The following is a 12284-nucleotide window of genomic DNA, read 5'->3' as shown; positions in this document are numbered from 1 at the left end:
ACTGCACCCACCAAGGACACTTACTCTTATCTTGAGCATTTTAGAATAATGTATAAAAGCATCCCTGAAAGAAAAGATGTTAAGTTGGGCCACAGACAAGATGCCATATAATACTTTGGAAATATGAGATAGTATGGAGACAAGAAATGTTGAAATCACCCTTGACACAAAATTTCAGTGAATAAATAAATAAATAAATAAATAAATAAACCTCTCTGGCAGTATTGCATATGAAACCTCATAGCAAATAAAAGAATTCAAGGAAAATCCATCTTGCTTTTGAAACTAGACTTGATGGTTTTATATTATATCTGATGTTCTTCTCTGAAGACACAATGGTAACCTGTTCTCTTAAAGCATACAAGTGATGCCGCAGTATACTGGTGCATGCCTAGAACCCCAACACTCAGGAGGAAGAGGGATTGTGAGTTTGAGGCCAGACTGGTTTATACAACAAGACACTGTCTTGAAGTTAATTAATTAGTTAATTAAAATGCAAGTAAGTAAAGAAGAGACACAGCATATTAATAGAGTTTCATAAAGGAGACAACGCAAAGAGAGGCATTTACAAGATTGTATGTTCAAATTCAGGTGAGAAGCAATGGCACAAATCTCTAAACATCCAATTCCCCAAAGAAGAAAACAGATCCTTCAGGCTTACCCATAGGTCTATTTCTGTCCCTGAGGTCCCTGTGGCTGGGGTGTCGATAGGAGTCCCTGTAGTGGTGGGCAATGGCCATATCATCCAAACGGTAATGCTGAGGTGGAGGTGGGGTGGGGTGAGGCAGGCCATTTGGCTGGTAGGATAAGCCATTATTTGGACTGTACCGCTGGCCTGGGCTAATAGTGCATGGCCGCTTGCTTGGATGTTCTGAGTGCAAAGGCTCTCTGTCAAAGCCATTTTCTTTGGTTCTGAGGAGGGAAGAAAAAAAGAGTTTTGTTTCATAAAGTATTCAGTATAGTCCAGATTCTCCAACTTGAGCTTTACTATGCAAGAGAATGTTTCTTTGGTGGCCAGTAAGATACGAATTAATGTTTCTAAGAAACCCTGTACAAACTTAGCCTGAAAGGTTTACCTGGCCAAGAGCAAGAAATGTCACACTTACAATAGAACCAGCAAACACTTTTGCAGCTACAGTCCATGTGATTAAGTTACAAATAGGAGGAAACCCAGTCTCCTACAGATGACATGTTTGTGCAAAAAGGCACTTAATTTCTAACAAGCCAACCTAGTCCCTGCCTACTGCAAAGCTGGTTCACACCTATTCTCCAAGCCCTTGAAAGGCTGAGACAGGAGGATATGTACCACCAACCTGGGGTACATATTGACACCCTGTCTCAAAAACCTCAGAGAAAAGACCTACTATTATTCAGTGATGTTTTATCAGAGTAAAGCATATTTACTATCTAGATGAAGAATGTCAGCCAATCCATCCCACCTGGCATCTGAGTTTTGTCCCCAAGAACACCTGAGAGCTCTTTTATTGGAAATGGCAGCTTACAATGTAAACTAATTCAAGTTACATAAAGGTCAACACTCAGTTCTCCACTAGCCACTTTTCAGGTGTTTGATGGCCACCAGTGACTAATGGTCACACAACTTGATCTCAAAGACACAAAATGTTTTCATATTCCATTTGCGTTCTACTGAACTCATACATTAAGCCTAGATCCCCAACATTATCTTCCATCACCCAAATTGAAATCAGTCAACAGTCATACAGACAGCTAAGACTAGAAGGAAAACCTGGCCAGCTTTTTCCTTTTGTTCTAAAAGAGTGGTGGTGGGGGTTGAACCCAAGGAATAACATGGAAATTCTCCACCACTGAGTTACTCTCAGCCCTGGCACCTACTTGACTTTACAACTGAACAAATTCATCCCTAGAGAATTTATGTGCCCTGCCTGGAGTTGTTGGGTCTTACAACAGGACAGAAACGCCCCAAATGAACTTCACCATGTTGCATTGTGAATTTGACACTCAAGAGAGATGCGTTTCACAAGTGAAACCAGCCAGCTTATCACTGACCCTGGATCTGCAGACACAAGCAGGCCTGAGAAAGCAGGTTCTTGCTGAATACATTTCTACTTCCCCAACCCAATGGACTCAGTAGGAAAGAAGCACACGGGGACATCTCTCTTTGTCGGGAAGCAGAGCCTAAAAGCTAACATCTTGTCATCAGCTGGCTCTCCAAATCAAGCCAGTGAAATACTGCTAACGTCTATTTTCCAAGAGAAATGGCTTCATAAGAACCCTAGCAGTTCACACGGGCTGCAAAATTCCATGAGCCTTTCCAGTCTTAAGCTGGCAAATATGCACAGAGCCTATTAGGCGCCTTTCTTCTTTCCTGGCATTAGTGATAGTTCTTATCTGATAATAAGCAAAGGAGCCAATGGAGGGGAAACTGAGTCAAGGGTGTAGATAATCAGAGGCAGCAGGGCTCTACAAGGACCTTCCCATCATCCCTATAGGATGGAGTCCTAGTGACAATTTATGCACTCCAGCCAGGGAAAGATAAAGGGGTTGGGGACAGAGACTGCAAGCCCCCTCCCCCCAAGAAACAGAAAGAAAGCCTGCAGGGTTTAATGCGAAATAAGTACATGACCAGTACAAGTTAAAGGAGGAGACGGGAGACTTGGCTGATATTGGAAATGACAGTCATGCATGGCCACCATGGGACTAGCAGCCAGGAGCCTCCATGCTGCTCCCCTCGAGCATGTGTCTGCACTTAACATACTGACTCTATACCTATTGATCCCTGGAATCAGACTGAAGTATCAGTACAGCTCAGACATTACCTAAATCATTTTTAAAGTGGAAAGAAACATTGTGGATATTGATTTATTGTGAGTCTGTATCCGTGATTCTAATGTGTACTTTCATACCCTATACACTTTTGAATAATACAGTTTGACATTTCAGTACATATTACCAGCATACATCAGTCGGAAAGCAGTGACGACTATGACGAGCTATGAACATAATGCTAACCCAGCACCTACCTTACTGGCAGTGTGGTGTAGTGGAAAGAGCACGGGACTGGAAGTCAAGAGACCTGAGAGCTAGTCCTGGCTCTTCCACGACTAGCTGTGTGACCTTGGGCAAGTCACTTAACCTCTTTGGACCTCAGTTTGCTCATCTGTAAAATGAAAGGGTTGGACTAGATCAGTGGTTTTCAAACTTTGACACCTGACGTGCACACGGGATTCTGTAGGCAACGAAGAACGGTTTGCCCTGCCAATCAGGATTTAAAGGGCCAGCGAAACCCACGGACTATTCTTACCTGTTTTATAAAAGGAGGTTCTGCCTAAGATTTCATTTTGAAAGAAATGAACAATCTGCTGCTAAAAATCAAGTTTGAAAACCACTGGACTAGATGACATCTGAGGTCCCTTCTGGTTGGGAAACCCAGCAACCCGATGCTTCTCTTACAATATCCTAATATCATTACCGTCCTAATTAATATTGATATTATTATAAGGTTCCTATTATAATATTCTAATGCCAATGGCATTACTATAAAGGTTAAAGCTTCCAGAGATGACGGCTTTCTGGCCAAGTTTAAGTGTGAAACCCACACACTCTTTGTTTTACAGAATGCATTATTTATAATGTGTGTGTGTGTGTATTATGTATATGTGTGTGCAGAAATAAAAATATACTCCATAGCATTTCCATATATCTTTGAATCATTTGGATCAGACCAGTAAAGCTTGTAGCTTTTGTTTTTCCTTATTTCAATGAAGTCCACAGCAACATATAACAGTGAAAGAATCCTGCCAAATCTCAGATGGGTAGATTTACTATCTGTCTCCGTCCTTCTGTGAGCCTCTGATGATTACATTTACTTCAATGACCCAATTACAGAGGGCAAAGCCCTTTTCCAAGCCCTGAAACACAGGCACAGCAGGTTCGTGAGTTGGCCCACTCTCTATAAGGTCCTTGCCTTCTAGACAGAGTCCCCTAACCCTGAGAACCAGTAAAGTGACAGAACCCATTTCCTTGAGGGTAATTATCATTCAGAACATAGCACTGACATAGAGCTTGGAAGCTTCCTAGGATCACCCTGTCTAGTCAGACATGTGTCCCTAGTAGTAACTAAAACAACTTAATTGTCATTTGTCTCCGTGTCTTAGAAATGCCTATAACTGGCTATACCTCATTTGCTTAGGTAAATTCCATATTTGCATTTTTATTTGTTGCCCTTTTCAAAGTGTATTAGACAAAATTAAATACCCTTTCACTGTCCCAAACTGGTGTTCCCCTTGAAATAACTCAAATCTACAAGGAAGTCACCACAGTATGCCTCAAGGCTACGTGGAAGATGGTTCCCCAGCCAGAAGCTATTGTCTGAGTGAAAGCTCATCATTCAACACTGAGTCCAAACAGGGAGCCAGGTCTGACCTAAGCCCAGCTGAGACTCAGCACTCTAGCCTCAGATGTCTGCTCAATAAAATGGGAAAAATCATTTTAAAAATAGCAGGGAAACAATTAAAATGCCTAATTATGTTCTTTACCATATTGAGGGTATTTTTTTCTACTTCCTCAGTCACAGAGATTATCAATCAACATTGGAAAAACCTTAAGGTCCACATGAGGGGCTAGAGAGATGGCTCAGTGACTAAGAGCATAGTCTTAAAAACAGGCCATGCGTGTTTGACTTTTAGCATCCAGGTCAAACAGCTCACGACTACCTCTAACTCCAGATCAGATGTCTCTGGCACACTGTGTGTAAACAGATAGCCCCCTACACACACATATATAATTTAAAAAAATAATAAAATAAGTCTTTCTTTTATTTGTCAAGCCCTGATGGGCAGTGTGCACTGACCGTCCCTCTGCAGCATACGACAGACAGCGTCCATCACTCAAGGAGATGGGAAACAAGGAAAATAAGCCGGCATGGAGAGCAGGGGACAGGGAGAGTCAAGAACTGCCTCCTGAGTGATGCAAGTGGGTCTGAGCGCCTCCTTTCCTCTAGATGTATTGTTTACATTGGGGAAAAAAAAACTTCCATAAAACTTGCCTGGGGATAGGCAGTGCTCCACTGCCTAAGAAACATTAGAATGGGGAAGACTCGTCCCGGTGTGGTGCTGCATGCCTTTATAACCCCAGCATTTAGGAAACTGACACGGATGATTTCCAGTTTGATGCCAGCCTAGAGTGCAGAGTAAGACCCCCAGAAAAGAAAAAAGGAAAAAAGGAAAAAAGGAAAAAAGGAAGCACCTAATTTTCTAATCTTGCTTCCGTTACAAATGGATACATAACTCACTTACTTGCGGTCAACAGACATTCCAAACTGCGTGCACTCAGCCTGCCCTCTCTTCCCTCCTTTATCACCTCCTACACTAACTCTAGAACTCAGGTACTATCTTCTTCTGTAGACTCAGACTATGCTGGTGCTCTCTAATACACTTCTGGTCCATCCTCTCTTACTCAGACCTCTCTGCTCTCCATCCACTCTCCCACTTAGATGCTTAGCGAGCATCTAAGCACAGCCAAGGCTGTTTTCCCACTTTGTTTGCTGTTTGTCTCCACAGCTATATTCAACCCTGGACTGTCCCTCTGAGAGGACGAGCAGGAAGGAAACAACGATCTGAAATCCCTTCCACCAAGCGCAAAGACTTATTTCATTTTTTTTCCTAAACCTTTCATGTCTATATCTCAACTTTAGGAGGAAATGGTTCAATTAGAGAAAAGATTAAGGGTATTAAAACTCGATATCAAACATGTCTCCCCTCTTCTGAAACGTGTTGTTTGTTAAGATCTTCATAGCATGACTCGGACCTTGACTCAAAGGGGAAAAACCATTCTCAAAGCATAATTGTACAAGAAATCTCTTCATATATTGCTCAGAGATTGATGACTCTAAATAAGAATTTTACATTATAAAATTTCTCTTCATGTCTATCTGAAACAACAACAAAAATACATTATAAATCTTCCTGTCTCCCTAAAAAGAAAATTGAAGCTAATTCTCCATTGAAAACCTGCAGTGATTTCTGTGCTTTCTTATCAGTCTTCAAGAAAGGGGATGTTCAGATGGTGAGGGAAAGAGAAACAAATACTGGAATGCCACAGAACTATCACTAGCAAGCCAGATGGAGAAAAGCACCTTTAATCTCTCTATTGCTACAACTACCCAAGAGAGACACGTTCTGGCAACATGCACAACTGTCTTCAGAAAGATATGAGAGGCAGGTGGATGTCTGCTACTCCAGACACACAAAAGATGCATGGACCTTCAAAGATTATGACATTCTGGTTCAGGGAGCCACCTGGGCCTCCCTTCCCCAAGTGGGAGGGAGGAATTCTTCTTTCACATGCCTTCTAACACAGACCATCTGTTCAATAGTTCGCGCGTCACTGACTGTCCCTTTTGCATCTTCTGATCTCTCCCACTGCAGAAATATCCTGTGTTTCCTCTAGTTGTCTCCCTGTTCTAACTTGTCATCTGCATATTCTAGTAGGAGCCCTCAGTGTCCCCGGGTCCTGGAGCCAATCTCCACATGTGGTTCTTGGGCCACTCACAGCTATGGTCATTCATGTACATCAGAGATATATCTTTTAGAAACAAACAAACAAAAAGTTTATTGGGAAAGAAATAATTGTAAATGTTACTGAAAACGACTGTGGTAAGTTTAGCTTGCATTGTGTTTTAAGTGGGAGAGGCTTATTTTCTTTGTGTTTTGTTTCCAGTATTAGTATATGTAATGCATCATCCCAAGCGTCACTGGAAAATCAAAGATGAGATTTTGGTCTTTCTTTTCCCTGTTATTGAAAATAGATTCTTTTCTCACATAATATATCCTAATTACTGTTTTTCTTTCCTCTAATCCTTTCAGTTTCCCTTCCCTCTCCTTCCCACCCTTTCTGTCTCTCAGGCTTTTAAGGGGATAACAACAAAACCAAAACCTAACGAAATAAAATATAGTAAGATAAAACAAAAACAATCACACTCAAGTTGGACAAGGCAAACCAACAGAAGGAAAAGAACCCAATGGAAGGCACAAGAATCAGAGACACACTCATTCACACGCTCCAGAATTCCATGAAAATACTAAACTGGGAGCTATACTATATAAGCAGAAGATCTGGGGAAGACTTGTGCAGCCTCTGTGCTTGCTGAGACCTGTGGTCTCTGAGTTCACATGAGCCTTGCTCAGCTGATTCAGACCTTGTTCTCCTGATGTCTCTGGTTCTTACTCTCTTCCTGCCTCCTTTTCCATGAGGTTCCTTGAGCCTCTATTTATGTGCCCGTCTGCTGTAGACTTGATATTAACGGAATGTTAGTCTATGAGATTATGACTTGCCACTGAACTTAAACTCTGTGCGCATGTGCACACTGAACTAGAACACTGTTCACACTGTCAAAGTGCTCTATCTTCTTCCAGTGAGCTATATACCAACCCTAACATGAAACATTGTCTTCCTTGAAGTCCAGGCAGGCCTCAAACTTGAGATCCTCCTGCCATGGTTAGCTAAGTGGTGAAATTGTAGTTATACGGCACCTATTCCCAGGCTAAGAGTAAATTCTTCACTAAATTAAATATTACACAACTGGCGATCTGGGATTCTACATTCTCCTACAAGACAAACAAGGATAATTGCTAAGATACATCAGAGAGAAAAAGGGATTTTTCCAGAATGTACATACACTCAGAAGAACAGGGGCTTTTGAATTGCGGAGTTGGCCCCAGCATTTCTCTCTGCTATTTCTGGCCATATGAATACAGGAGGCTAAACTTTTTCAGGAATTCAGTGTTTCCGTTTGCAAAATTAAGACTGATTATTTTAGACCTGCTGAAGGGACTAGAAGAAATAACGAAGAACACATATGTGACATCCAACAAGTTCATCAAAGTACTTCATTCTCCAGTTGTGGAAGTAGAAGCCAGCACTAGAAAACCACAGCTTTAAGAACAGAAATGCTGAAGTTGCAGAACGTAGGGTTAGGATCCGCTCTTGTAAGTCATGTGACCTCAGACATAGTATATAACCTTCCTGAATCCGTGCACAATACTGTAGGTCAGTGGTTGAATTATTTAGGGCAAGGCCTGGCACATCCTAAGACCTCAATAAACAGTGGCCGTTATTACACAATTGTAACTGGGAACCCCTGATTCACATTACAGATACAGATACATTACTGAGTCACGCTTGGAGGCATGAGTAGATTCCTAACATGTAAGATGCAAGAATGAGGACTCACACCATAAATGGGAAGCTAGGCATAGGGGTTGTTTGGAGCAGCTGGAGCCTACAGGAAGGCTACCACATCTTCTTTCTCAGCCAATGCTATTTCACCAGAAGGCTTCGTCATTGATGTGACTAAGAAAATAATTACCACAGAGATTACTGCATGCTCCCTGAAACCAAAGAATGCATAAATAATGCATGAAAAATATGACTGTTATCATAAAAAAATTTCTACTTTTTTTTCATGAGATGCTAAATGCAGTTGATCAGACAGACTTGGTTCTTATTTATAGAGCTGAGTATTCAAGCAGTTTTCCCCTAATGTGTATGTACATTTTCTTTTACAGAAAATCAAAAACACTGAAATCTCATTAATATTACTAAAAAGAAATGGACATACACAGTTCAGTTAGCATGTAAACTAGTGCCAAACCTTACATATTCAACCAACACAGCTTCAAAATGACAACCTTTTGATCTCTAACCTTCAGCATTTATGAATTTACTCATGAAGGCAGGTAACCTGGCTCATTATGGATATTTTTATCATTACAAAACACTTATAAACCCTAAGAACATTATACTATGGCATTTACCTACTTCTGTAGTTACAAATAAGAAACTAATTAGAGAATGAAAACAAAATCTAATTCTTAATTGAGCTTTCCTTATTTAAATCCTGTGTATTCAAACATATTTTGTACAACTTCTTTATTTAATCACAAATATACATCTAGTTCTCCTTTAAGAAGCTTTGTGACTTTGAGCAATTTCTTTAAGCCTGGATTTCCTCAACTATGAAGAGAAGGAATTGACTTGGTCATCCATAAGAACACTCCCAGGTGACAAGTGATGTAGGTCTAAGATACAAACAAGTTGCTTTTCGAAAATGTTTAGTTATTGATGGGGCGGGGTGCATATTAATCTAGTTCTGCAGCTTCTGAAACATAAGTCTGAGAGTGTTAAATGGAGGAACGAGTTCATATCAAAATGACGATAAAGAGTAAGGAAATTGGCACCCAGGAGCAATCATCTGAGTGGGTTAAGAGAAAGTAAACAAGCAGTGAAACCCATCCAAAAGCAAGGATGGTTTCATTGGCTCTCATAAGGAGGGATAGCTCTCTGAGGAACAGCAAAGTACCAGGTGACAGTGCAACGTACAAGGCAAAATAAGCACATGCTGTACAAACGCTCTGGGAAAAGAAAGAGAACACTGACAGTGAGACAAAAGAGCTGGCGATTCCCTCTATTTGTTCATTGTATTTAATTGGCTCAAAAAAAAGTTCACCAAGTTCACCATCCCTTTCCTCACAACTCACTACAAAATGACTAAAGAAAATTTCAAAAAAAAAAAAAAAGAAAGAAAGAAAAAGGAATAAACAAGAATAAACGTCCCCTACAAATCAGATTTCTCTTTCCCTACTATTTTGAAAAAGAACAACAAAATGCATGATTTTAAAATAAATACTAGAGTTTTTGTTTTGTTGTGTGTTTTGGCTTTATATTCTTCCATAGAACTACACATTCAGTACAATTGATCAGGGACTCTCTGCCCAGGCTAATTTTATAAGGAAGTGCAAAGCATTTTACTATTCCATATAGAAAAAGGGAAAGGAATGGTTCCATAAACTTCTATAAAGCATGCACTTCTCTGTAAATAACAATTACACTAGCCACACTCAACGGTGGATGTCTACAATGCTAACACTTGTCAGGTAGAGGCAGGAGGATCTTCTTGGCTACACTGAACATTCAAGGCTGGCCTAAGTTACATAAAATTGTTTCGAATAAAAAACAACAATGATAGTTAAAAAAAACAAAACAAAACATAGCAAGTGAAAATAAATTTATGAATAAGAATAAAGTTAATCTTGCCAAAGCCCACCCCTGAAATACATTAGGTTGGCAATCATCACAGAACTTAAACCCCCAAAGTTGTAAACAAAATATAGAGTGCTCTTTTGTTCATGGCATGTCATGAACAAATTATCAAAATGTGTTTTCTCCTCAGGTGTCAGTTTTTCCCTCTTCCAGTGACTGATGGCTCCCAGTGTTATTACAGAAACAGATTGATCTTTTTAATGAGCCACTTTAATAGACTCCAAATTCTCACCGTGGCTGCTCATCCATGTCAGACCATATGCACCAACAAAACATTCACTGAAATAACAAAAAACTCTGCTGTCAGACAGCTATATACTCTATAAAATTTCATATAGTAGAGCAGGATGTACAAATAAATAACCAAAGAAGAAGAAAATGCATATGCAAACAAGATGCAGGAAATATATGCAAAATCATACTGTAGAGACCCATATTTTCTTGGCATTGATAAAATTCCCACAAGATACAAAGGTATTTACACAACACATCCTCATTACCCTTCCTCCCAACAGTAAGGAAACCTATTTTCCATCTCTCCATTGTGAAATACAGATCTGCTTGAGAAAGAATATTCCACCCAAAGAACTATCACAGGAAATCTGACTGCAGCTACTGTCCTAAATAAGGGCAGTATAGGACAGGCAGGATAAGACAGGAGACCTCTGTAAGTGTAGTCTGCAGGCCTGAATGTACCCACACATGCACACAAGGAACCATCAGAATAAGAATGCTATCTTTGCCTTTATCATAGCTATCCAAATCTTCCCCTGTTATACCCTCCTCAAAACAAATCCTCTTTCTCCCAGTCTCGTACTTATCTTCCCAGAAACATGGAATACCTCAATACCTGAACAGAGTACTCATTTCCTATGATTATAATGTGTTCATTATAATCATATATATAATGGCAAGAAATGCAAAAGTAAACCATCTACCCTTGACCCATATAATGGGTCACTCACACCCTTACTTAGATTACATAGCTCCTTTAAAAACTTAGCATGCCGAAGGCTTCAACAGCTACTCATCCCTAAATGAACTATCTATCTCACCCTTCCTAAGGCTCAGTGAGGATCATGCAAGAAGGGGAAGAAAGAATGTAATGGCAGGAAAGAGCTGTGAAATGCTACCTTCTGCACCCATGACCTCACAGTAGCAGTGGCTACCTACATAAGACTAATGTGGCACCCACCTGTAATCCCAGCACTCAAGGAGGCAGAGGCAGGAGGATCTCTGTGAGTTTGAGGCCAGCCTTGTCTACAAAGGGAGTTCAGGTTAGCCAAGGCTACACAGAGAAACCCTGTCTCAAAGACAAAAACAAAACAAAACAAAATAATGACAAAAACAGTAACAACAACAAAAACCATGTAGAAGTTTCATGTGTATGCCATATTCAACCATTAAGCTGTGGGTTTAATGGAGAGATGGCTCCCTTTTCCTGTCTTAGAACTCTTAGGCTTGAGAGCAGAGTCTCTGATGAGCTAAATATTGGCTGGTAAACAATTATTTATCAGCAAAAGTGTTATCTACTAGCTCTATCACATAACCGTTACTTTGACTCAGTTCATCTGACTTCCCATAAGTTTTCTCTTCATTCATATAGCACTTCTTAGATCAAATAGCTACAGTTCTCTGTCCATTGACTAAGCACACATAGGCCAGCTTTCAAAAGCATCATGATTTAAGGAAACAGAACAGCAACTTTCACAATCATTGGAGGGTAAAATCTATGGTTGGCTCACGCTATATAATCAGTGAGAATTTCAATGCCGAGGTGTCTGTGAACCCTTGCTGGTACTCGGTTCTTCCGCCAATCACTCATCTTTACACTTTAGTTTTAATCATGAAACCCGCAGGTCAATCTGCACAATAGCTACCAAGACACAAGGCAGAGACCCACATCTCTGTAAAACCCCAGTCCAGCATGAGACAGCCAGACTGGTCCTGTGAGAGATAAATTACACTGTCACCTTCAAGGTGACCTAAAGCATGTCCTCCTAGGTTAGAAAGGAGGAGAGGCCACAGTGAGTCCCAGGGCCTCCTTCCTCTCACCTGTCTGGAGTCCGCCTCTTCCCGTTTTCGTTCACATCGAGAAGCAGCTCTGAGGAGTCAACAGGGGAGGTGGTGCTGGCATCCAGAAGCAGCTGTTCATGCTGAGCGAGGTACTGGGCAGGGTTCTGTTTGGCTAGCCTTGCGCAGTG

The 12284-nt window shown here is 40.7% G+C and overlaps 1 protein-coding gene across 1 annotated transcript in view; it reads right to left on the bottom strand.

Moving 5' to 3' along the window:
* The window catches only part of RUNX1T1 (RUNX1 partner transcriptional co-repressor 1), a 143126-nt gene that overhangs the window by 35848 nt on the left and 94994 nt on the right, over positions 1 to 12284 (bottom strand). Inside the window, 2 exon segments of the mRNA XM_084787266.1 lie at positions 662 to 912; positions 12136 to 12284. The exon segment at positions 12136 to 12284 is cut by the window's right edge and continues 33 nt beyond it. Coding sequence (XP_084643392.1) covers positions 662 to 912; positions 12136 to 12284 — 400 coding nt within the window.

Source organism: Acomys minous (genome assembly GCF_964271855.1).
Source record: "Acomys minous genome assembly, chromosome: 1".
NCBI lineage: Eukaryota > Metazoa > Chordata > Mammalia > Rodentia > Muridae > Acomys > Acomys minous.
The sequence above is the reverse complement of the archived record's forward strand: the minus strand, read 5'-3'. Positions and strand labels throughout refer to the sequence as shown.